The sequence below is a fragment of the Thermobia domestica genome, chromosome 8 (genome assembly GCF_964235325.1).
Source record: "Thermobia domestica chromosome 8, izTheDome1.hap1.1, whole genome shotgun sequence".
Lineage (NCBI taxonomy): Eukaryota > Metazoa > Arthropoda > Insecta > Zygentoma > Lepismatidae > Thermobia > Thermobia domestica.
In genome coordinates, this window is record NC_137461.1 from 137,557,842 (window position 1) to 137,585,816 (window position 27,975).

A 27,975-nucleotide genomic window follows, 5' to 3' on the forward strand; every position below is an offset into this window, starting at 1 on the left:
ATAGTGGATAATTCCCTGGCACGATAAGCCGAAGACCTGGAATGAATTCTTGGCCCAGTTGTAGATTTTTTTCACCCTTTGTATATAATTGAATTAGCATCTATAGAGGTATTGGTGAGATAAATTCTTTAATTTCCTCCATTTATCACCTATATATTAAAATGCTAGATTTATATGTTTGTGGTCAAAAAAAATATATGTTTGTGGACGTTTACATGTTTGCGGCGAATTCTTTTGACAATGATATCTCGGGAACCATGGTCTCTAGAAAGATGCTGTTTTCACTGATCGATTGCAAATTTTGTGTAGATTGTTCAGTTCTAATTAAATATTTTTAAAAAATGGCCGTTATTTCTTTATTATATTTTTAGGGGTACCCCGGAGGTATTTCAATTTTAAAAAGTAAAGCATAATGTCTACGAGTTATACATCCCAACACCAAACACTTGTATACGGGGTTATTATATCTCTCCGGCATTTGTTTCACGGCCAAATGATAATGAAAAACGAAATATAACCATTTCTCCAGTCTAAGATAAATCTTTATTGTTTGGAGTGTTTTGCCCAATAAACACCATATATTACTGACATAATTAATTGTATGTGTAATGTATTTGCTTATTACATACTTCATGCAAGAAGAAAGAAAACACTGATCATACATGAATTACAAACTCCAACTGGAAGTAGGCTCAAATCTTGCAAACAGTGCGAGATATTGAAAAAAAATCTCCCCTTTATGATAACCCTAGCCATTTTTTTTTTTTTTTTTTTTTTTAATCAAGACGTTATTCATTTGTGTCTGTCAAGCGGCATTTACAGATGTGAGGAATGACAAGGAGATTCATGCTCATATGTGAATGATCCGCTGTGTAGAGAGCGCAGGTTCAGCTAGTATTAATATATAATCACGTAAACCACAATCTGATCTAAGCAATGATAAAACCATCTTCATGTTCAAATGACAGAATGATGAAGGTTGATTCATCCGACTGCAATTTATGCTCTTTGCGACAATATACTTTTCCTTTGTGCACTAAACGGGATTTCAAGAGATTTGGTAATATCAACTTTTTTAATATCTTCTTTTCTTTACCAGTATGCTTCGTTATTACGGATGTTCGCATTATGCTGTTCCTCAGAAAATGTAAAGGCAACAAGCTCTTAAATGGAAATGTAATAAAATTAAAAATACGCAACATAACTAGGAGAATGGATGTAATAAATAACAGCCAAATACATTCAACGATTTACATCTTTGTGCTTAATAAACCACAAAAGAATACTTCTATATTTAAGTTCTCGAAGTTACCCCAATCTCCTTTAGTAATGTCCTTTCTGCTGTAATTTGGATATAAAATAAAGTATAAAATTATCACTTTTCTTTTAATTCGAAAGTTCTTCCAAACTGTTACTGCGTTTTTTTTCTTCCACTCAGTTCGTTTAATTTCATCTGCAAATATTTCCTACTCCTTTAAAAAAAACAGAAAAAAATATCTTTAAATCAACGTAACATTAAATACATTCCACAACAGTAACACAAACAATTAAAACAAGACATATTACAGTATGTACAAGTACTCACACGCACATTTACATATGTGTGTGTTTGTGTAGATATATATACACACATGAGTTTTTACAGTAAATAGTTTAGTTCCTTCTATTGCACTTATATACAACGCGTACGTAAACAAATACTAAGATCTTCACGACATATCACCGTTCTTTTTTTTCTTTTTAAAGAATGAAAATTACACTATAATCGGTATTTTTTTTTTTTCAAACTTTTTGTCAGAAACGTTTGACACAAATGAAGTCTTATTGAAAAACACAATATATTATATCTCACTTGCATTTCGCATCCTTTCACGATTCTTGCAACAATATGTTTGTTGCTACTTGGATATCATTATTTGCATTGCGAAGAGCACTCATCACGCGTTGCCTGTCGAATCCCATTTCCACTAAAGTTTGTACTTGCTCTTCAGATGGCGGAGGCGTGTTTCCTAGGAATAAATAGAATTATTTTATTTGATAAACCAATATATGTATAACACTTGTCAGGAAAGCAGATACAAACACATTTGGATTTTATGGAAAAAGGTGTACAGAAGTTAGCAATATTGACAGTAGCCTTGATGCAAACGACGAAGTTTGGGAGTAATTCGTCAGTGTTGCACTTAGTCTTGTGTGTGCGAGAAGCACGCGTTGGAAAAAGACAGCGGCAATACCGAATTGTGACGTGCGCAACGTAATTAGGTTTATGCAGGCACAATGAAAGCGTCCATCGGTGGCCTCGCACCCAGCGACTACTATCTGTTTCTGTAGCTAAAAAAACATCTTGGTGGAAAACACTTTAAAATTTAGGGAAAAAAGTCACAACGTGGTTCCTGATGTAGGCGTCAGATTTTTTATGATCTTGGGATACAAAAACTTGTTCCGCGTTTGAACAAATGTTTGGACAATGGTGGTACTTAGTGCACAAATAGCCTCTGTACCAGTGTAATTTTCCTTATGTACAGTACACTTCCTTTTTTCTTATTTTTCGTTTGTATTTGTACTTTCCTGACAAGCATCGTGAATCTATATCTTCGAAATACTTACAAATTTAACAATAAACATTAGAAGAACTGTGCAAGTATAAAGTTTACCAATAAGATCAAAACTTTGAAATTGTGTTCTGCCAACACTACGACAGCTATACGTAGTAGTCTGTGTGTTTTGTCGAGAAATCGTGATGTGAACTGACCGTGCTCGTGTAATCTCTCCCTGGACTACTTTCTGTGGGGTTATCTTAAAAGTCTCAGGTCTATGAGAATAAGCCATGAACAATTTGTGAACTAAAACAGAATACTGAACGAACCACTGCGAATTTATCACGCAATGTGTGTGCATAATTGGGAACATTTTAACATGAAAACACGAAAGCAGAAATTATTTAATTATCACTTGTAGTTTTATTCTCCATTTTTGGTAAACTCTATGGTTACCAATGATTTTCTATTATGTGAAACAAATATTGGAAAGGTAAATGTTTTAAGATTAAAAAAATATCGACACCTTTAGAATGGCTTCTGAGTTTTAATACTTTATAGCATTACATAACGTCTTAATTATTGAGGTTTTCCAAGTGAGAGTTTGAACTACAAAAAATTACTTTCTTCTACTTCTATGAATTATTGTCTTAAAGAATAAGCAAAAATATCTTTCAGAAACACATTGGGCAAATTCAGATATATATAGGAAAGCACACTTGCCACAAACGACAGATTGAAATATACAATTAATGTAAAAAACCTCGAGGTACAAAGGAAGGTTTCTGTTTCTTATGAGTATTTACCCTATAGCTTCAATAATACCTAACTATTCGTGTTCGTTTTGGTAGAATTTTCCTAATGTGATTTACTGTTCGGATATGTAACGATCTTACAAGCATAGTATGGATTAAATGTATACAATAGTCTTACAGATATGAATTAATAACATTTTTAAACAAACATTTTTATTAATGGTTTATAAAATCTACGCATATCCATATCCTATAATAAGTTGCCTTCGTTATTACCTTGATTGTTCCTTCTATTTCTTAAAAATCCACCAAAGAGGGTACCATTCTGATTAGGCCAATAATTCTCAGGACCTACGAGAGTTTCGGCATATCCTTGACCCTACATCAAAAAAATTACAAATTAAAATACGTAAAGTGACCAATATCACAGTACAGTCATAAAAGTTGTACTGCTACTATTAGCGTAATTCTAATGAAAGAGACTGCAGTTTCTTTCACGAAATTTCAGACTCAATAAAGGCATGTTCTTCGACGAATTCAGAGGTTCCTCTACCAATTTACTATCCACCAATGGGATGTTGGTTTTAATCTTACAAAGGGAGATATTTAATTTGATTTCAGTTTAGCGTCACTTCCAGCAACGAGGCTATGGGAGACGTGGACCAACTGATTAAAATGGAATCCGAACCACACGAGCTCCCACCGGGAATTGAACCCGGGTCTTCCAAGCCAAAGGCGAGTATGCTAAACGCTTAACCTCGAGGGAGCCCGGGGAAATATTTAAGAATATGTTATAGCACTGATGAATGCTGTTAAGTTTTTCCTAGTTAATTATTTATTTTTAGAGAAAACAGTACCAAAATGCGAGGGATTCTCTAAAAACTCTTACAGTTTCAATAAGATGCCTAATCTACTAAAATATTTTAAATCTCCATTTTTCCGAAATACTTGTCATTTAAGATGTATAACAGTACAGCGGGGATATTTTCATTATTATTCTAGTCTTTTGTGTATATATATATTGAAGTTCATCGTTTACAAAGTAAATAATACACCTGGCAATTGCTATTTTCTGAAATCATTGTAAACCTGAACACAATAGGGATCATTCAGTAATCAAAAAAAGAAGATACTAGTTTTCACAAACTATTACTTCAATTTTCCCATTTAAGGTCTTTAAATTTACTATTTCGTTAATTTTCTTTATCTTAAATGTTTACAGAAATCGCATTTAAAAAGAGAAAATACTCTCAAAACTTGAGACAATTTTGGACATTCGGTTAAATTTCACTCTAAATCCACAATTCCTATTTTCGAAGCCTCTGGATACACTGTTAAACTAACTACTTGATATTTTTCCTGCTGTTTACTTGCACAGTAGGCAGTACAAGAGTATACTTCCTACCTACTTGTTCTTTCAGTAATTTCGGAATGAAAGAACTAACTTCAACTGTTCTCTATGTATCTAGTTCATCTGTGAAAATGTAATCCTGTGTAAATAAATATGCATATCCACCAACTTGTTCTGAAAATAAAAGGACAAACAGGGAAAGATATATACTTTTACTGGAGATTTAGGTGCAAAAAATAGTGGAACTCAAATGTACTGTTTATTCCTGTGTACCTCATTCTCAGATTTTGCGAGAAATTTTAACCCATGATTTACCTCTTTGGATATGCTACTATTTAAATTTTGGACTTAATTATGAAACAAACCTGGCTGCTTATCACTTTAAAAATGAAATGAAATCGTTGAGTTTTACGTCCCGCGGTTATGCCGGTTAGGCTAAAGGAGACGGTGATGATGAGAAATGAGTGAAATGGTGGAACGAAGTGGGAGGAAACAGGATAACCCCGAGAAAACCCACGCACACGGCGTTGTCCACCACAAAGTTCATTTGGCGCGAGCTGGGATCGAACCAGGGACCCCGAGCACCAGACGTGAACGCTCTACCACTGAGCCACCGCGGCTCCACTTATCACTTTAAGTTAATATACACAGAAAGTTTTTGACACGTATACGTATGTTTGGAAATTCAATTAGAAGAATAATCAGACCTATTTTCAATTGGCTCTATAAAGGAATTTGAACCAAATAATCAACTGTTACCTATAAACAGAAGTCGCGTAGATGTCAGACCTATAACACAGTTAAGCTTACTATCTTATGTAAGGCACAACCATACTCAACCTTATTTTTTACTTCCTGTATTACATGAGCCTATCAGACTCTATCTGTTCAAATTCCAACTATTTCGAATCCACAATCTTATACCTAACTTAGTTTTCTTTAAATAACCAGTATCAAAATCAAAACAATTCTAACCTGAATAAAGAAACAAGCAGTAAAAGAATAACATCATTATGCATAACACTTCGATAACTCCGGATATAAATCCATCTCAATAATATAACTTACAACTATCCTATATAAAACATATACAATAAAATGAATGAGATCTTTTAGTTCTATGTCCCATGGTTATGCTGTGCAGGTTACAGAAGTCAGTGATGAGGAGAACGAATAAAATGGTGAAATGACAGAAGTGGAAGAAACCAGGAGATTAAGCACCCCACCTCACACGGTGTCTGTCCACTTGACGCAAGTTGGGATCGAACCTGGGACTTATGTACCAGTGGTGAACGCTCTACCACTGAGCACCGCGAAACAATAGATATAACATAGATCACATTGGTAATGAAATTTAATTTTCATCAGACATTACTGAACTTACCTGTCGGCGAAATTCTCTAGCCCTGTTTAAAAGTACTTGTTGTTCCAGAATTTCCAACTGCTGCTGCCGTTGTATTTCTAATGTTGCTCCGATTGGACCTTCTTGAGGTGCACCTGATTTCAGCAACCAACCCAATGTGGCAGAGCTGACTTTCGCTAGCCAATTAGGAACTACAAACCATTGTTGAATGTACAACACATTGTAGCGATATACCAAACCAGCAAGCTAAAATTGAAAACGGTCAAATGTACTCAGTTTAACAATATTTCTATTTTTTATTTTATTATTAACACATTATATACAGATCTTTATCAATTTAATGGAAACACAACAGATATCTCGGTTAGCAACGGCCAGGTGGCGATGATGGTGGTGTATTAGGGCAAACTCCATTCTAAGTGAGGAACAGTAAAACAGCAGTGTGCAGTGAACTGAACAGACGGTGATAGTGTAAAATGGGCGACGACTTCTTTGGTTTCCAAAAAGAGCAAATTGTTGCCACTCAATTAAGTGGTGCGAGTGTGTAGACAGTGGGATATGTGTTGGCTATCGCGTAGGACTGTGTACAAGATGACGACGACCTACAAAACTCAGCAAAAAGGAATAATGCTTGGAAGAAAACCCTCAGTGACAGGTTCTGTCGAGTTAAAGCGGGTGGTCTCTCAGAACCATTTATGTCAACAACATGCGGTGCAGCAAGTAACGAACGAGCTCAAGCAGCACCTCACACAATCTATATTGACAATCAGTCCGCCACGAGTTACATGACATGAAAATACGGGCTAGCTTGCACGGGCGTAATTACTGATATGGGACCACAGCGCTTTAGCACGATGTCAACGGTGATGCGAACATGCAAAATGGACCTTTGATGACTGGAAATGTTTGATATGGTCGGATTAATCACCTTTCACCTTATTTCAAACCACGGGCTGTGTTTATGATTGCCAGACACCCAAAGAAGCGCGTGATCCAATGTCTCCGCCCAACCGTGAACCATAGTGGCGGCCTGTGACACTGTGGACCACAATATCCTGCCTTTTACTGGATCCTGTGCTGACACGTACCAATCGCGTCACTGTCCGTGATAATGTCGCCATTTTAGGGGTATGGTTCTATGTTGTTTCCGGGCAATGGCGCCGTATTCCAGGATGATAACAACTAGATCCCCGGATTCGCATAGATAGAGCTATTGCGGCGTGGATTGAGGAACAGCACGGTGAAATTAAGTATCCACCATGATCCACTTAATCCTAGGACCTGAACTTTGTGGTCCGTTTTGCCGAGACAAATTCGGTTCAGATTTCAGCCTCCATCCTCTCTCACGGAGCTGAGTGTATAATATTCCACTTCTAAGACCTCTATTACTCCATTCAAAATCATAGAGGTGTTCTGAGGATGAAAGGTGGTCCAACGCCATACTTAACCTGGTTAAACTGAATTTTTTCAGGTGTTTCCATTACATTGATAAATGATTACTTTGATTGCATATGACTAATGTTTACCACTGCTTCAAACATGGCATACCACGATACATGTTACTGCATTTTTCTTTAATTTTTCTGTGCCCTGAGAACAAAATAACGCTTGCTACTGTTTATTTAAGTCTTTTCAAAGTGCTTTTGTTCAAACCTATCATTACTTTCATTTTAATATGTACATATTCACATAAAAAAATGTTGACATTAATTAAATGTATTCTCAAGACATGTAACCAGTAACTCACTAGACAAAAAGTTATCTCAAAAACATTTGGTTCTTCCTATCTTCCTGTTGATAGGTATGGGATGAGGCCACGGGCTTGCAAGGTTTTGATATAGTGACACACACCCATATTAGTAGGTTGCTGGTGATATACTGTGTAAACAGTTAGTTGATTTAATGGGAGACAGATTAAGATGTATTGATTGGAATCTAGATGAATATGGAATCACGAGAGAAATCTGATCAAGTTTGGACCACGCCTCCTTGCAAACTTTCCACAAGCCTGTCAATGTGCGTGCGCGACGTAAGGAAATCGCTCGCTTCAAACACCCGAAAACACAAAAGTCCATTGGTGCAGCGTCGGGAGACTTGACAGGGATGTTTGAATATGGGATAACATGGATTCCAGTTTCACGCGCTTTGCGGGCCATCTATGAAACAGTTGTTCGAGCCGTGTGGCTGACTGCTTTGTCTTGAAGAATGAAGACTTTCGACACCTCACCAGCATACAACGACGGAATATGCTGCCGGTATAATGGTTCCAGAACATGTTGTTGATAGTATGTTGCGGGAATTTTCACATTTCGTGCAACTCTATGCAGGGGAAGTTTCCTTTTATGGCAAAAAACCTGCAACCACCATGAAGGAACGGGTAAAACTTTCACGGCATGTGCGGACCCAATTGGCATGGTCCTTGGCATCCTTGGGATGATAGTAAATGGCTCGAACCCGCTTGCAGTTTGACAAATATAGATCCAGGCCTCGTCTAACGTGACCACATATTTCCATTTGTCACCCGCTAAATACCGTTCAAAGAGCCGTTTGCAATGGACCCTGCGTTCTCGGATGTGTTTGGCTGTGAGTGTGTGAACTTATGCTTCACTTGCAGGCGTAAATCCTGGCTGATTGTCCTCTGCACAGTTGATTTGGATCTTCTAACACCCCTGGCAATGTCTCTTTTTGGCGGCTGATTTCCTGAGTCGCCAACTTCTGCAGCACTTGTACGTTTAGAACGGGTTGTTGCTTTCGTGCCACTGTGCGCACACCCGCTTCCTTTGGCTGTGTATTTTTGTTGCGTTTGAGTACGTTGGCAATACTCTGCTTGGAAATAGTGAAACCTTTGGACGAACACTGTTTCACAATTGCAATATAGCTGCATCTGATATCGGAAAGAGTGGTGATGTACCCCTCCCGGAATGGGGTCACTTTTGGAGGCATTTTACACTCGGAGCACTTCATTTTCTGCTACCGGATTCTTCACACAACTGGTTTCTGATTGCTCTGCTGTGCGATTCTAGCGCCCCTGGCGGACGTTCCACTTCGTTTTCTTAAATATTGACCGACCTTATGTAGTTACAGCATTCACGAAAGAAGTATTGTAAATATACATAAGTAAACTTAAAACTTGTTGAATCGAGACTAAGGTGGATTGCATTTACGGCTTTTGACGTAGAAGTATAAACATTTAAGGATATCAATTAAATTTAACTTCGTTACTTCATACTGAAACACTTGTAATGTCCTATGATCTAAAATAGCCAGCCAGTGCTTTTAACTCACTGTCTATAGCTGAAACCTTTGAAACAATCATGACTGTAAAGTTCTTGCCAATCTTTTCACTAATGGCAACTATTACTACGTAAAATGTGCGGTCGAAGTCTCTTGCTGTACATTCTAACAATCACAGAAAGGTAAGAAAAGATCAGTTTAACAAGCACAAATAATGTAGAAATGTAAAATCAACTCACGATTCCTGCCACTCCAGACAAAACCGTTGACATTGATGTTGAGCATACTTGCAAGCCAAGCAGGTATGTAAGTGTTTTACCTGTGACTGGAATGCCCAGGATATGGGTTTGTGCCACGCGCGGCACATCAAAGAAAAAATTTACAAAAAGTGGAAAAATCAATCCGTATCTGCAAAGAGAAGGAAATAAGGAATTAGTTTTTCACACATGAATTACCAAGAATATTTTGAAATATTTATTAAATTTCGTACTTCAGGTTCAAAAATAAGTAACAAGATATTATAAGACAAAAGATAAAATGGAGTTGTGTTTTGAAAGGCTCAGAACCACCTCAAGAATGAAGATATATGGCTTGTCTAACAGGGGATTGGTGAAGTAGTGATACGCGCATAGGATCAATTTTCGGTCCACTCGCACTTTTTTACACACTGAATTTCCAAATAAAGTATTAGATTTGAAGTGTGTTAAGTTTCATTAAAATATCCACTGATATGTACAAATGCGAACAAAAGCAAATATCCAAACCATACAGTCTGTTTTGTGCCTGATTTAACAGCAACTACTTACAGCCTACCGGTAGGTAGTACCAATTAATTTTATTCATGTGCTTTTTAATGTTCCTTTTCAACACCGATGCTATTTGAAAAATGAACTGGCACTATACTGAGGGATCCATAACATACGTGCTTAATCAGCGTACCGGTTATACGGCTACGTGGTAGACTCAAATAGCCAAGAATTAAAACTAACGACTTGCTTTGGAATTAGGTAAGAGCTACAAAAATGACTGCCCTAACAATGAACCGACTTTACACCGTACTAAGTTGCAATAATAAAATAAAAGAATTACATGCATACAACAATTTCAACTGAAATTACCGTTTTGTTTGTAATGAGTTCTCGCATAGATCTAAACTTTCGACGCCTAAGTTCGTCTTTGACGTGGTCTTGATTCCGATTTCCAATGAAGTCTATACAACGTAATGTGGGAAATAAATACATATAAGTTGTTCCAGGCTGAAGCCTTGATTTCAGATCTGAAATTCAATGTCTCCAGTTTCGCATCTCTGACATTCCTCACATAATGAGATTATAAATGGTACGTTCGTAAATTACTGTATGATCAAGATAAGAAAACAATTTCTATACTTACCACAAAAATGAAATTTTCCCATATTTAAACTTTATAAGGTGTTATCACATGAACAAACTAAAACACGATTGGGATCATATTTTGTTTGATGATATCTCCACTTGGGTCTGAGTTTTACATCAAGTTATCAAAAATTTAACCCGAAAGGGTCAAATTTATTTATTTATTTGGCTTGGATACAAAACCTCGCGGTCCTGATCTCTGGACACAGAATCTCGCCTGGTCTAAACTACGCGGGACGTAATCTTGCCTGTGAAGAAATGTCGTCAGTATAAAACCTCGTCACGACGATTTCTTTGATGTAGAATGCTTTATATATTGCTATATGTATATATATTTTGTAATAACACATAATTGAATTAAAATAATGACAAGAAAATATTCTAACGCGTGCTTTGAAAATCTGTATATATAAAAACGAAAATTACTATGTTTGTGACATCATACCTCTTGAGCCACCCGACCGATCTCGATCAAATTTTCAACATAGATGAGGTTCGGACTTGGCATGTCTTTTGTAATTTCACTTTGACGGCATAATGAAGTGGAGGGGGAGATATATAAAAATAAATAAAACTTAATAACTCTTGAACCAAGAGATCAATCTCGATCGAATTTGCCAGACAGATCAGGTTACCGCCTGGAATGGTTTTTATCATTTTACTTCGATGGGAAGGCGGAGGGAAAGGGGGAACATAGAAATACATAAAAATTAAATTGGCTGCGTTTGTGACTTAATAACTCTTGAACCACCCGACCAGTCTCGATCAACTTTTCAATATAGATGGAGTTTGAGCCTGGGATGGTTTTTATTTCACTTTGACGGTGATCTTAGGAAATTCTAACTAAATCGAATAATATTTATGAAAGTATGAAATAATATGTGAGTTTTTACGTCCCTCGATTATGTCCTGTAGGTTAAAGGAGACGTAGATGGTCAGGATGAAGGGAATGATGGAATGAAGAAAGTGGGAAAAAACGGGAATACCCCAAGAAAGCCCGCACACACAATGTTTTGTATATTATTATTATTATTATTATTATTATTATTATTATTTGTAATATGAAATTGCATATGAAGAAACTCATTTGCTATATTTTACGGAAAGGTTTAATTCCGCAAATTTTTGGCCAAGCGAGATTTTGGCTCACGGGGTTTTGGGCGGCGAGGTTTTAGTCACGCGAGATTCTGGGCGACAAGGTTTCGGTCACGCGAGATTTTGGGCGGCGAGGTTTTGGCCCGCGATGTTTCGGGCGGCGAGGTTTTGGCAACGCGAGATTTTGGGAGGCTATGTTCCGGCCGCGAGATTTTGTCCGTATTCCATTTATTTTTAAGTATTTTACATAAAGTCACAAAATTTGGTATGTGCAGCCTTTTTAATACACAGAATAAAAATATGTCATTCCGTTGCATAGAATCAATATGAGTGATGCAACACCTTTATCACGCAAATTTAAATTGTGGATATTTGCTGATGGGTGCTATAGGACGCACATTTAATATTTGTAACGAAAATGACATCTTACCTTAACATTCCTGTATTAAACTATGACACATATAGTTAAAAGGCTTCATTCACCCTCTTTGGTACGTAGTATTCAGTATCAGGGTGGAAAAAAATCATGATTTTTTTTAAAAAAATCATTTTTGTTGATTTTTTTGATTTAAATCGATTTTTTTTGATTTAAATCAAATCTTTCTCCTCGTATAACACAAGTCACAAATTGAAGAAAAAGCATTAGGAATTAGTATTAAATGCTAATTATGCCATTTAATTGAAAATATTGGGATTGAATTTTGAATTATCCCCAATCGTGAACCTATATCAATCCCAAGCAATGTTTCTTAACCCTTTTAAATTATGGCTCTTTTTTGAAGGTTAATTATAGACTTTCAGTCAAGCAGCTACAGCATCATCCCTATTTATCCTAGGATCATGGTACACACATCACTCTCTTTAGAATAGAACAGCTTTTGAAGCGGTAACATTTACATTTCCCTATTATGTTCATGAAGCGGGACATTTTGAAAGTAATCGGCATTTCTTTTAATTTAATTTTTTTTTTTAATTTGATCCCCTCTGGATTCCCCTGTGTTAACGAATAGATCTCAAAATCAACTGGGAAATACTAAGAGGTGTACTAAATGTGTGTACAAAATTTCAAGCTTCTATCTTGAGTAGTAAGGGTGAGGAAATTATTTAACATGAGCTAAGAACATTCCCACAATGTCCCAGATGACCCAGATGTAATATAAAAATTTCCTCAGAATCCCTATTTATCCTAGGATCATGATTTGTACATTATTCTCTTCAGAATAAAACAAACTTTCAAACGGTACCCTTCAAATGTTTCCATCATGTATCTGGGGCGGGTAAATCACGAAAAAAGGAATTTTCTGTTAAGAATATCTTTTTTAAAAACTTTTTACCTCTGTGGACCCCTCCCCTGTTTTAAGGCAGAGATCTGAAACAAATCTGAAAAATACTGAGGAGTGCACTGAGTAAATGTGCAAAATTTCAATCTTGTTGGTGCAAAAGTATTCTAAGCCTGCGAAAAATAATATTCCCCAAATACCCCAGATTCCCGTATAAAACAGGATCTCAGGTAACAGTTCCCTGAGACATCCCTATTTATTCTAGGAGCATTACGTACATTATTTTCTTCAGAATAGAACAGCCTTTCAAACGGTACCATTCATATGTCTCCATCTGAGGCGGGAAAATCACGAAAAAGCTATTTTTGTTAAAAATATCCTTTTTAAAAACATTTTTGCCCCTCTGGACCCCGATGTTTCCACGCAGAGATCTGAAAACACCTGAAAATTATTAAGGGATGCACTGAACGAGTGTGCAAAATTTCAGTCTTCTGAATGCAAAATGTAACCTGCCAAAAAATAATAATAATACGCATAACAAAAAACATCTTTTTAAATTTGTGACGTCATCACACACTATTCCTCAACGCAGAAAGGCGTGAAAGCATATGTAACGTGTTCTAAAATGCCTCTAGTCTTGAAGAAAATGAAGTAAAAAGCCTTATTGGTACTTTTTAAATCGAATAATGAAGATTCTATCTTATCACCTAAAAATAGGTGATATAATTTAAAAGGCTAAGCATTAAGGGAAAAGTACAGCAACGTTTATCAAAATGACACTTTTTTCACAAAAGTTACTGATATTTGGCAGGGGCCTATTTTTAAAAACTCAGAACTAGCTTGCGGCATGAAATACATATGTTTCCCCTAAAATTATAAAATTAACAAAAAAAAAATTTGGAGAGGGGATAGGACCCCTCTAAATACATCCTATTATCTTAGAACAAACAAACAGACACGGATAAAAAAGAATTTTCGACCTAAATGTCGATGGTGATTTCCCCGTTGAAATAGTTAACGATTTTAAAACCCAAACCCAGTGTTACGAAAAGAAGAAAGCAGGATTGCTCTCTTACCTGTTCAAAATGGGATTTTCCCTAATCATCCTCTGCATGACAGTTGTTTTCATACTATGCTGTATATTTGTCTCTCATTGTATTATGATTATTAACTTCCGTAATCGAAATAACAGAACAGAAACGGGATTTTACTTATTTTCACTTTATTATTTCGGAATTTGATTTAAATCAGCGATTTTTATTTAAAAAATCAAGTGATTTAAATCAGACTGATTTAAATCAATCCACCCTGTTCAGCATCTACACCAAACATCTGTGAAACACTTACCTTCCTATTTAAGTGTCTTTCCAGAGGAACATTTCAACATTTTTGTACTAACTAACTTGGAAGTGTGAAATGAAATGATACAAATTTTAATTTTACAAGGTATTTTATTCGAATCATGGGAATTTCCAGTGTGAAAAATCCCTTCATCATGACGTAAGTTTGGCAGCGCAGCGGAATAATACACAGGAAATCTTTATATTTAACGTTCCACGATTGTGGGTTTTAGGGTAAGGGAAGTGAATGATGGAAGAACTGGTAGAATAAGAATGTGGGAGGAAACGGAAGTATCCCAAAACACCCACGGATATGATGCCCACTACAAACTTACTTCGCCGAGAATCGAACCAGAGATCTCACGCACCAGAGATAAGCACTCTTCCACCGAGACACCTTGCCCTCCAATAATACACACGAAAGAAGCTTTAAAACTATGCGAATTCTGGATTGTAATAGGAGTTCTCGTCACTGATTTCTAGATAATGGAAAAACTGTCAAAAAAGCAACTCTTCAGCACTGATTAACTTAGGAAAACGAAAGTAATTACTGGGTTGTGTGCAGGAAAATTGATGCACTATCTCCAGTTTCTGCTCCTCCGTTAGAGAATGGAGTAGGCAACGTGCTCATAGGTTCCATTCTTTACATCCTTATCATTTGACAAACAGTTGTTTCTTCTTCTTCTTTTTTTCAATTTAACGCACCAAGATTATGCACCGAGGCTATGGGAGACGGTGATGAAAAGATGGATGACAATGGTGGAATAAAGAAAGTGGTAAGAAACGGGAGAACATCGAGAAAACTCACGCACATAGTGTTTGTTCACCAGAGCCCACTTGGCACGGGCTGGTATAGAACCAGTAACTCCGTGCACCACAAGTAGGCACCGAATCCACCCGAGACAGATCTGCTTACACTTGGGCGCTTGTCATGTTGCAGAGACTCCTTGCCAGCACTGAACCTCTTATGCCATTCAAAAACACTACCACGAGAAAGGTAACTGTCCCATAAACTTTTCCGTTAAATGATTCCATTGAAGTTTTCCCTAAACGTGCACGGCGCGCATCGAACTTTATATTCACTCTTTTTCCATTGTTGAAATGATGACGAAACATCACAACTCCAGTCTATACAGCCGAATCACGCGTCACAATGGTGACTTGCCGAGTTGGAAATTTCTGCACGTGTTCCCAAGATTACAGGCAAGATTGACCACTATGAAAAACTTCTGACCCTAAACTAACATTCAGGGGCCAGGTGGCTCAATGGTAGAGCGCATATCTCCGACGTGGGCTACTGATTCGATCCTAGCCTGTGTCAAGTGAACTTTGTGGTGGACAAACACCGCGTGTGTGGATTTTCTCGGGATTCTCCAGTTTCCTCCCACTCTTTTCATTTCATCATCTTCGTCTCCCTTAGTCTCGATGGATATTTGTGAGGCGCTAAACGAAGCAAAAATCTTCGAAACAAAGAAATCATTCTCGTTTCCTAATTATCAGTGTGTGAAAGAGAATGTTATGCTCCTTTTTACGGTAGCCTTCAAATACGAATGTCTAATTGATATAAAATATGAAATGGTTGAGTACTTACGGTCCTGGAGGAAGAAGTCCACCATTGTGGATGTCAATTTCTAATAGCTGAAGAATTAAAATTGTTGTTACTTCTATGATGGTTGCAACTGTACATGTTGCTAATAAATAAGACGCGAACTTGTGTGAACCGTACCTCCTTTCAAATATCCTGGAACAAAAGAAAATAGTGCTTTAAGAACATCAAAAGGACCTTCAAGTTGTTATTGATACTTAAGCCATTAAGTACCAAAAAACAAAAATTTTTAGAAGTTTCATACATTTAGGTAAAATTCAAATGATATGTATGTTGAAAATTTGAACATCAATAACTTTACACAAACTACAATTAACCAGCATCAAGTTTCAATTAGTTTGTGTTTAAAATACATTTGTTGCCCCACTGTTTGTAACAAGAGTATTCTGTATTGCCAATTCAATGTATATAATAAGTAACCGTGTATAAATTCTATATTTACACAATGAATCCGATATAATTAATATTTATGCTATATTATTAGGACCATATTAGACACACTATGCATACACACACACATGTGAACTCTTACCTGAAATAATAAATTAAAAGCGCTCCACATACCAAATCTTTCGTGTCAAGAAACGTAATGCGTGACGTAATTAATCTCCATATCTGAAAATAAAGAGAATAATTAACAAATAAGCATTCATATCAAACAAATCTACAATAAAATTTAATTTCTCCTATTAATTCTAGAACCCTGAACATGTTAGGAGTTTTTTAATTTACTGATTATTTTCTCTTTTCATATTACCGTGGCGCGAGAATAACTTCTCTGTATCTGTAAAGTACATTTATAGAGGGAGAAAAAAGTTCATCTTTCTACGTTAACTTTGAAGAAAGTTACACTCTCTTTTCAATGTGCAATTCACTCTCGCGACTACTTTTTCTTACGTTGCAGGTTTCAATTTCGAAGGTCCATTCCAGAATCAATGGACCGATTTTCAAACGGTTTGCAGTTTTGAATTTAGCATCAAAAACTACATAAGCACGTGAATTTTCATTCCATTCTGAGACAGATGGGTGTCAGCCCATGGTTGAAGTGACGTGGAATGACCCTGCTACCACGTGGCCGGCTACCGCATATAGATTTCCACCTGTAAAACAGCAAACCTCCATTAGTGCTTATTTCCAATTCGCGACGTTTTAAAGATTGTAGGTGCTTCAACTCTATTGATTCTACAGGAAGGCATCACCCAATGTCAAACGAAGATACTGATGCAGTTCAACACACTAGTTCATTGAATTGCTAATTTCAGTTCTAAAGGGTGCACAGAAGTGGCATGCTTTACAACCTGTAATATGAGTTGAAACTTCCAAATATATTTTGGAAGCTTTACTATGTTTCAGAGTTGTCTTTATACTAAATTAAAATGACATAAAGTAGAATTAGATTTTGATTTCACGAGACCAATATAAAAGAATGTAGATTTTTTGAGACTACCATCTACTGCATCTGAGACTACAAGGTTTTTTGCTTTGCCTGGCTAAATTAGGCTGGACTATGCTAAGTAGATTGAGGGAATCTGCTATCTTTTGATGGCATGACAAGAAGTACGTGCTTCCATTAGAAGTTCATGGCCACATAGCATTTCTTAGGGATAAAAATATTAAATGAACTGGTAAAACACATGGATTCTATTCTGTACCAATCTAATCCAGTAGGACGCATCCTTCAGAACTCTGCTTACGCTGTCCTCCAATTATATTCTTCGGTTTACCCAAAGATTTTTCTGTTATTAGTTTTCTATCCAACCAACTATCTCCTGCCAATACCCCATGAATAATAATTAAAAATCAATACTAACTAACTCTATGGCTTATGGAACACGAAGTTCAATGCCGCGTTCACAAAAGCTCTTCACTGATTTCTGTCCTTAGCCAACTCAATCCAATTTCTACTTTGTATTCCTATCTCTGCGAGATCCATCTTAAAATTATCCTCCCATCTGCGCCTAGCTCTTCTTAATGGACGTTCCGATTGGGTTTCTAGCAAAAACTTTCAAAGCGTTTCTACTTACTTTCATTCTGTCTACATGATCTGCCTACCTGAACCTCCTAGATTTAATGACGCTAATAATGTTTGGTAAACGGTATACATTATGCAGTTTCCTCCATTCCCGTTCCTCTTGGGTTCGAATATTCGTCGTCAGGATCTTGTTTTCAAATACTTTAAGTCTACATCCTTCCCTCAGAGTAAACGACCATGATTCGTAACTGTACAGCACAACAGGCATGACTATCGTCTTATACATTTCAAATTACAAATTCCTCGACAGAATTCGCGACAACAAAAGATTTTAGTCTGAATAAAACACGAATTCCCGGCTTCCAGTCGAAATTTAATTTCTTCGTGGATATGATTTTGGTCTGATAATACTGATCCTACACATCTGAACGTATTTACTTTGTCGAAAGTGTTAATTGATATTTTGACGCATCCATAATTTGCAGTATTACGATCTCAACGAACTTCATGTATTTAACCTTCTTTGCATTTACTTCCAAACCCATGTTCCAGCAAGCATTTAATAAAACCTCTGCATTTCTTTCTATTGTTCTCTTATCATCCTCTATTATATTTATGTTATCAGTATACGCTAAAATCTAGTAAATACCATTCAGCCCTACGCCCTGGTTGCTGTTTAGTTTTCTTTATAGCATACTCCACAACAAAGATGAATAATAACGGCGACAACGTATCTCCTTGTTTCGGGCCATTCTCGATATTAAAGCTTGTGGACAAGAATTTTCCTACTCGGACTTCACTTTGGGATTCATTTAAACACATCTTAGTTATTCTAACTAACTTTTTCGGTATTCCAAATTCTGTAAGAATGTTATACAATGTTTCCCTCCTAACCGAGTCGTAGTCTTTTTTAAAATCAATAAATAATTGAAGTACCAGGGTATTATAATACCATTTCTTTCGGAGTATTTGTCGAATAGTAAATATCTGGTCCATAGTCGATCGATTTCGCCTAAATCTGCACTGATAATCTCCAATAATTTCATCTGCATATGGAGTCAATCTTGCTAATAGAATGTGTGAGAAGAAACTCAATACATTTTTAAAAAAAACACATAATAAATTACGAGATATCCAATAATTTCCCTCAGTCAAAAATTAACTATACTACTTTAGCTGATTAAAAGTAAAAATTGTATTATATTTTACCTCTCTTCCTGTAAACACATCCGGTAACTTGCATATTAAATATCTGCGCATGTGAGCGAGAAGTGGCATGTTCATAGCTGTACAGGTAAGGAACATGCATCCCATTAATCCTTTCGAAACTGGTGCTTTATCTGAAAAACAATGGAACTTAATTAACATTTGAGATCCGAATGATTCTCAAAGAGATGATGGATGCTTATCAAATGAAGAGGTAAAATTCAACCAAAATGACAGGAAGGAATCTATTTGATCGCAGGAAGGGACAAAAAAAGACAACTTCATAACAAAGAACTGAAAACAGATTTTGGGGAAAAAAATTACTGTATCTTTTCCTACATCATTCGTACTAACAAAGTTACAATTAAATTTAAAAAACCTACAAAAATACTCAAATTTACATTAATTTGAATATGGGTTAGTAGAAATCATTGTATAATTCATTTTAAAATGTTGTAACATCTACTCATAAAATATAACTGTCGTTAGGCACTTCATGCACGTTATTATTTTGAGACTGTTGAAAATAAGATGATACAAACTTGTATGGAAGTAAACCTGTTACTTATGCAATCTTTTTAAGTTCCCACGACTTTTACCTTTATTTAAACCTTTACTATGGACAAGGCAACTTCTGATGTACGCAAGCATTCAATACAATTTTAATAATGCTCAGTACTATGATTTCATAAATCCACAAATATTTTTGGTACAGTAAGTATAGTTTATACATATTGCAAGTTTCCTAACATTTCTTACCGACTTCAAAATCTTAACTCCATGAAAGGTTTTATGAGGGGCAGTAACTTCACCAATATTATACCATAACCAATTAACTGTCATAGAAATTCAAGCAAGTAAACTAATGACTATTAAATATAGAAGTATTAAACATATTTATGACTGCTTCTTCAAACAAATAATTAGCGAAGAATTACTTATAATTTGGAGCTTCCACGTACTTAGTGATAAATTTACAGCATCTTTATTGATCAGTGCTTTGTTGATTTTTAATAATATCTTGACGTACTTATAGTAATAATATGGAGTGCTTTAATATATAGATTAGTGACATTTTGTACATAAGGCAATCCAGCTGATTTAGCAGGCTGTAATTACGCCTTTTCCCTAAAGCATTTGAACGGTTCTTATCTTCCATTATCGCTTCTTCCTTATTTTACATTTATAAAGCTTTTTCACGGAATGTTTTTGTGAGAAGCAATGTGGTGGACAAACACCGTGTGCGTGAGTTTCCTCTGGTTTCTCCCGTTCCCTCCCACTTTCTTCATTCATTTCTCATCATCATAGTCTCCTTTAGCCTAACCGGCATAACCGTGGGACTTAAAACTCAAAAATTTCATTTCATTTCATTTTTTTCTTTTAATGATTGGTACCTGTTACTTGATGTATAAGGCATTCTTCTTTGCTTCTGAGTGAATGTCACCTTGGATTGAATACAAGAGAAAGAAGAACAAAGATTCTAATAGTTATTTTACTACGCTTTGTATGAACAGTTAAGTCGAGAACTACTCAACACCATTCGTGGATCTTCAATCCTAGTTTTATACAATTCACCAATAATCCCGCAAGTTTAAATGCTGACAAACATTAACAGTGGAAAGGACTATGATGTAAAGCTCTCCATTTAAGATGCCTGACGGGAGCTCATGTGGTTAGGATTCCACGTTAAGCTGTAGGTCTACGTCTTATTTAGTATCGCTGCTGAAAGGAACACTAAACTGAAAATCAAATCAAAATCAAAATCCATTTAAGACAGAAAAGAAAAAGATTTATAAACAAGTTTAAAACTCAACAGAATACGAAAGTATTACTTTTTTCATGTCAAACTCTGATCGAGAGTAGTAAATTGGTGGGATTATGTTTAGTACTTAGGTACTATTCATGCTGAAGAATTTTCTAGTTTACTTTTCGCTTGAAGCTATGGACTACATGACTGAATACTACTCGTAAAGTGGATACCCAAAAGAAAAGATTTTGACCTGAATTTAGGATGTGTTAGGAATTTAAAACTAGTTCCTTCCCCCTCCCCCCCACACACATAACAGCCCCTAGGATTACATGCTTATCTATGGAATAACAGCTTCATAAAAATAATGAACCCTGCAGACTTCGCAGCAACTCAAATCTACACTCCGTACCAACTTTACCATTATCATGGAAACATCTTAAGTAAAGGATTTTGTAAGTTTCGAAAGATGCGACTGTTGAACCTTATCATTTTAGGCGATGAATGATGGGGCATTTTATGATTTTTCATTTCAGTATCAAATAGATATATTCAGTTTTCACACACAGTCTCCAATTTGCTCAGTAGTCTCACGGTAGAGATCCAAAATGATTGGTAAATATTTCATACGTTGTTTTTTTGGAAATATGTCGACAACGTTTGGATCCAATTTGGTTATATGCAAAGTGTCAAATAATAATTATTTTGCACATTAACCACCTGCTACTAAATTCATCACTGTAAAATCCATAAAAACATCAGAATGGGAAAACAATTTGAGTACAGGTTTCAGTAAATTAAAAAGAACGTAATTTTCTGCACGTTCCAGCCCTACCACCGTTATTCCCAAAATAAATTTTACGAAACGAAAAGAACTTTGGTCGCTGACTGCACAAGGATGTCAATAACGGCTAATTTTCATACAATCCAGGAAAGGACTGGAGTCGTGCAGGAGGGACATGTAGATAAGCGCATGAACTGAAAAAATGCCCTTTATTGCACCCCTGAGTTTGCAGTCGGCAATGCCTATAAATTACTCACTACTACATTGCTGCTCTATTGTACAATAAACATGGCAACTTTCAAGCTAAATTTTACAACGCTTTATATCTGAATTATTTGTTCCAGTTGGTTCTACATGTAGGCTGAATATTAAATACCCCGTAAATATTGAAAACTGAGACCTCCCTAACTCATACTGCATCCAGCTGCCAACATGTGCCGTGATGCAGATATATTACCAATAATGTATTGCGAAGAAACACTGCTACCTTTAAAAATAAAATCTTTGTGTTTTACGTCCCACGGTTATGCCGGTTAGGCCAAAGGAGACGGTGATGATGAGTAATGAATGAAATGGTGGAATGAAGAAAGTGGGAGGAAACGGGAGAACCCCGAGAAAACCCACGCACACGGTGTTTGCCCACCACAAAGTTCACTTGGCGGGGGCTGGGATCGAACCTGCGACCCCAAGCACCAGAGGTAAACGCTCTACCACTGAGCCACCGCGGCCCCACTGCTACCTTTAAGAAACTACTAACTTGAATTTGTATAGATTTCGTACTTGTGAAGTTTTGTTGGGAATGTGCTAGTTATAGGAATTTAATTGAAGTTGTTCCTAGACCTACAAGAAGTGTTGATTTATTGTATCATTTGTATTTGTAAATAATCGAAAAATCACAAATATATATATATAATGACAAACGATGAGTTTCTTTACATTTAACTGTTTACGTATTATAGGAAGACAGTACTATAGGATATGGTGTTACTATAAGACATCTATTTGTTACAATTACTATTTTTTTTTTACTAAGTTGTTATTCACACAGGAAAAATAAATTTTTAAGAAAGAAGTGTTACAGAAGAGAGCCAAAAAAAAAAAAAAAAAACTCCACTTGAAATATGTTGTTAAAGTACAAAAATTTGACATAGTATAAAAATGGCCTCCTTCTGCAACACATTGGCCAAAATAAGTAAGTACATATGGAAGAGGATTGTATCAGATACTATTTTCGGCCAATGTTCAGTTGAAGCGGGCTAGCTCTTTCTCGTAAAAATTGCTATAATTCCACTAATTTCTGTTAATATTAGGTTAGAGCTAACTACTTCCATCATTGTATTAATATTCTTTTATGTGCGCTTCTGTTAAGTACACATAGTCTCTACAGCGTTTCGCATTGGTGCTGGTCAAGTTTTGACACACCACATTTTGGAAAATTTACAGATAAAATTCAATGACCTGCATGAAAAGGCACACTTATAAAGAACAAACTTCTGCAGACTATAGAATGAAACATAAACTATTACAGCAGAAACTGACACATGAACATACGTAAACTCTCATTGCAGTGTAATGTCATCCATTACTGTATAACGTCACAAACTCACACTGGGACAGAATCTGGACCCAGCATTAGCATTGTGGAAGAAAAGAAAAAAAGAAAAAAATACGAAACGAATTGAATTTTTGCGATGTTAAGTGTGAACCGTTTGCATGGAACAACAAATTTAACGAAGTGACCGAATTAACTGATGTTAGCTTTCAGTACCAAGTCACACTTAAAAGAGAACCGGGATTTTCCAAATGTTGGGAAAGGCAAGTACATTGGAAACGAAGAGAAGCCAAACCGTACTTGGAAAAGTGTAAAGCAATGTTTTCAAAAAATACAAGCGACAAATGGATTTTTCTCTATAGTTACGTTCAAACATATGGCCGTAGCCTAAGGAGAATACATCAAGACCAATTTTCTCAACATTGTACGAGCATAGGACTGGTATTAAAAAGCTGACATTCACTTAGAGATGCAGTGAGATTCAAGCATAAGTATGTAACTGTTGTGGCGGTCGCCTAGGGAAGGTTAATGTGCTTTCCGCGTGAATAGTCGTTTTTGCGTATACCCAAAATCGCCGACGTTTCTGTTCCCTACGGACGCATCTCCACGTGCGGGTCCAACAACCCCCTCCGCTCTGTCCAGGTTAGATAGCTTTCGTGCCTTTAGTTGTCATGTAGCACAGTTTGGTTTCTTTTTAACCATTATTTCTGATAGTCCCCTTGAACTTCATCTATACTAGGTTGGGCATTATCATGTCACTCAGTGCAAATATCTTGGAACACTAACAAAATCCGTGAAATAATTATGATATTTCAACAATTATTTCTGGTGGTCCCCTTAAATGTCATCTATGCCAATTGAGATATTTTTCATGTCGCGCAGCACAAATCTTTTAAGGGTTAATAAGAAGGAAATCAGGGGTTAAGTTCCAAAGTTGGACGTCCGTTTCCAGGAAAATTTATAAAATTTACAGGGAAAATATAGATAATTTGATAGTTTGTGTGCTTGATAATATATAAAGATCTCGACAAATCTGTTTATTTGTTACTTTTTAAGCGGTTATAAACATGGGACTACTCGGCCAGCGGAGGGAACTACTTCGCGCAAGGTAACGGAATAGTTGCATTGTGGGAAAGAAATGAGCATTTATATTACCAACATGGCGGGTAATATGTTCAAGGCTACCTCTGTTCCAGATCCTAACCTTTCCCCCACTTTGCGATGTAACGAATGGAAGCCTAAAGTCAGTTAGGAACGTAGAAATTGAAAAATTATAAATTTTAATAGCTTTTATTAAGATTTTGGTAGAAAACTATCGGACGTCCAACTTCGGAATAAATGCCGAAATCAGTGAAAAAATTATATTTTTTCAACAATTACTTCGAGTAGTGTACCAAAAATTGACCTACACATTTGCATTTCTCATTTCTACAAAATGTACTTCTATTACATTCTTAAATGAGACAAATTAATTACAATTCCCTTACTTCAACTCATTAAAAAAAAAAAAAAAAAAAAACTACATTTAGGCCGAAAAACGAAATTACGGCGCCAAAAATAGAAAAATTATTGTGATGAAACTATTCAGAAGTGCCTTTAAAACAGTCCCTATACATCAGTCCATAATGTACCGTAAGAATTTGTTTCGTTAACGCAACACAGTAGCCAGCGTATGCGCGCAAATTTGGAGTTTATTTCGAACGACCAACAGCAGTTAGTTGTGCCTGAGTTGCTGCCGGAGAAACAGCTCGTGCTAAATTTCCCCAAAGTGACAGTAACAAGGTTTCAATACGAATATTGAAGAGTTAGATATATAGTGTACATCTGAAATGACTGTGAACTTAACAAGTGAGCCTCGTGTAAATATAGTACAGGTGGTATGAAGGACTAGTTCGGTGTCGAAACAAGGAACAAATATTTACTATACATAGAGTTTTCTTTAAAGTTCCAAAGAGTACCGCGACTATTCTTGGACACTTCGACAATATATCTTATATTGGACATAGAACAGGAAAACACACGTCCCCCCTTTCCTGATAGGAGCGTATTGTTTACACGCAGTTGTGGCAACGTGCTATGAAGAACATGAAAACTAAGAGAAGAGAAAACTCTTTATAGTGTTATTTAAAGAGCACTTTTACAATAGGTCTTCATTAAAATGTAATGAACAATTACTACAGTATATATTAAACAAGTGTGGTGTCAGTGAACTTGCTGAACAATGTGGAAATAAACGGATAACTGTAGTGGAAGTATTTGTGTCAAAGATTTTGACAAAATGGTGGGCATGCAATTACATGTACGAGTGGTTTAGAAATAAGTATGTGGAGTGGCTTGATCAAGACGTAACACTTCCGGTGTTACAACAATCACAGCGTCCCTCAACATCACGGCTTTCGGAGCAAATGAGAAGAGGAAGACCAAGAAAAGTGTTCGAAGAGAGTTCACAACGAAGTAAGAAAAGATATGGGAGGGAAACTGTAAATACCAGTTCCAAAAAGCTGTGCTTGTCTGCAGAATCAAGTTTGGTGAAATCTGGCAGGAGTACTGCAGCCGAAGTTGTGAAATTAGGGATCCAGTCTTCGCCTAAGAGACTGAAAAAATATGAAAGCGATCCGTGACACATAATCTGCTATTATACGTCCGTACAGCCCTGACGAAGCTTTAGGCGTTCTAGTGGATCTTAGCTTGACAAAGGAAGGTTAGAAAAGGATGAGACTTGGAGCAAAAGAAAGAGGAGCAGATATTTATCCCTCATATGTGCTAGCAGAGACGAAAAAGAAGTGTTATCCTGCAAATATTATGATAACTGAAAACGAGGCTGTGGTGCCACTAAAAGATCTACTCAACCATACTACACAGAGTTTAGTACACGTAAAGAGTGATGTAATACTGCACAACATTTCGGAGGACTGTGATACTATCGACATTTATTATAAATGGGGCCTAGATAGTAGCGGTGGCCACAGCATATATAAACAAACTTTCGCGAATAATTCCCAATATGTGGATTCCAACACACTTTTATGTACCATTGTGCCATTGCACGTATGTGAATCTAATTGTAAGAACAATATTTTGGAAGAACATGACTCCATCATCGACAAGGTAGTGCCGACCAGTTGCCTTTAAGATGAAAAGGAAACAGTTCACAATGTGAAATCAGATTATGAAGAAGTACAAACACAAATATTGCAATTGCAGCCAACAATAATCGTACTCGGCAATAAGACAATAAAATTTAATCATATTTCCCATAAAGGCATACAGGCGTAGTCATCTCATGAGGATTTCTGAGCAGGATATCCAATAAAATCAACTTTTTTATTTTTGGCATCGTAACTCGCTACTTTGGCCCTATGTGCGTCGTAAAGCACTTGGGTATCTGTTTATCATTGGGGGGCCAAAAGCGGCAAAAAACAGGAGAAATGTGGTGTTCAAGTAGTTAATATAATACTGTACACAATTTTTTGAAGGCATTAGGGGACCGTACAAACTGTAAAGGTAAGTGGAAATGACTGCCCATTTTATGACGAGAAAAGAACCCAACGAACCCCTGCGGGGCTTCTAACCCGTTCCTCCTCCTCCTCTTACTACTAGTTATACTATGGATCCTTATTTTACGTATGAATCCATAAAACGACCGAATCGGAATATAATATCGTAAAAAAGCAGGTGAAAAAGCTGGCCCTCCAAAGCTAAACAATAGGCAGCACTTGTAATGATTTTACAGCTGTAATCCTACACTTATAGACCTGATATATAGCAGTATTACTTAGGGACAAGGTTCTAGAGCACTGGTCCACATTCATTAAGTTGTAATAAAGAAAGTAATCAACCTGGCTACTAGCCCGCTTTTACTCGCTATCGCTCGCTCGGCATTGAGTATTGAGCATTGATAAAGGAAGAATCAACCTGACTACTAACCATCTTTACCTATTTGTGCAAGCCAGAGTTCAAACGCCTTCCCTTACTTCGTATTTAATTCTGCTGCACGCGGAATTTTTTCCCTTATAAATGTCTTTCCATACAGAGTATTGATTTTTACCTGTAAATTTTGCAACATGTGGTGAACCTAAACTTGATACCACGACTACATCGAATGTGCAAAGCTTACATTGAGAGTTAAGATATGAAAGATTGAAACTAGAATGGAATAAATAGCTCTACATTCTTTGAAATTTAATCTAGAATTCTAGAATCCTAGTCTTTCAACATTACTTTTTCGTTCGCAATTATTGCTCGGCTTCTTTACTGCTTTGTCATTTAATTCCATTTCAATTAATAAAACCTTGAAAAAAAATATGTATATTATGTAACATTTGCCTTTTTAATTTTAAAAAAGTTACTTTTCTTTCAATTAACAGGTTTTACTACGAGAATATTCGACGAAATATAAAACTATTTCTTAACTTTAATATATATACACTAAATACCATTGTTATCATTTTACAAGTTGTGTGGTGTGCATAAAATACTTACAGAAGCCTGTTGTACTGTATTGTGACAATATCGCAGCCATTATAATGTTTTGCCAAACTAGCAGTTCACATAAACGAAAATAATTAACCGTACAATAACGACGCTAGTCTCTATCGTTTCAGTTCTATTTCAATGTCGTATGTTCTACAATTCTTGGTCCGTAATAAAACTTATTATCGCGAAAGCACGTATTTTTAAATTACAAATAGCCATTTCACCACTCCATCACTTTTCCTTCAAACTTCAGCAGTCAACATGTATGTAATCCTTTATGTGA

At 36.2% G+C, this 27,975-nt stretch overlaps 1 protein-coding gene across 2 annotated transcripts; it reads right to left on the reverse strand.

Annotated features, from left to right (window-relative positions):
• Positions 1-1,201: 1,201 nt before the first annotated feature.
• On the reverse strand, positions 1,202-27,975 carry LOC145693239 (ubiquitin-associated domain-containing protein 2-like). Of its 2 annotated transcripts, XM_081769046.1 has the most exons (9): positions 27,699-27,975; positions 19,137-19,267; positions 16,488-16,570; positions 15,941-16,090; positions 9,480-9,648; positions 6,028-6,252; positions 3,569-3,671; positions 1,857-2,009; positions 1,202-1,472 (listed from the first exon to the last, which is right to left on the reverse strand). In XM_081769046.1, exons 1-8 carry the CDS (start codon positions 27,736-27,738, stop codon positions 1,870-1,872), a joined length of 1,041 nt encoding a protein of 346 aa, XP_081625172.1. In that variant the 5' UTR covers positions 27,739-27,975; the 3' UTR covers positions 1,202-1,472; positions 1,857-1,869. The 2 variants fall into 2 exon arrangements, with proteins under 2 accessions (XP_081625172.1, XP_081625170.1); XM_081769044.1 differs by having other exon boundaries at positions 1,202-2,009.

Coding starts and splice junctions, on each gene's coding strand:
- LOC145693239 (XM_081769046.1), bottom strand. CDS start 27,738: ATGGCTGCGATATTGTCACAATACAGTACAACAGGCTTCT. Junction 19,268..27,698: donor ATACAGTACAACAGGCTTCT/GTAAGTATTTTA, acceptor ATTGTTTTTCAG/ATAAAGCACCAGTTTCGAAA. Junction 16,091..16,487: donor CTTTTAATTTATTATTTCAG/GTAAGAGTTCAC, acceptor CTTTTGTTCCAG/GATATTTGAAAGGAGGTACG.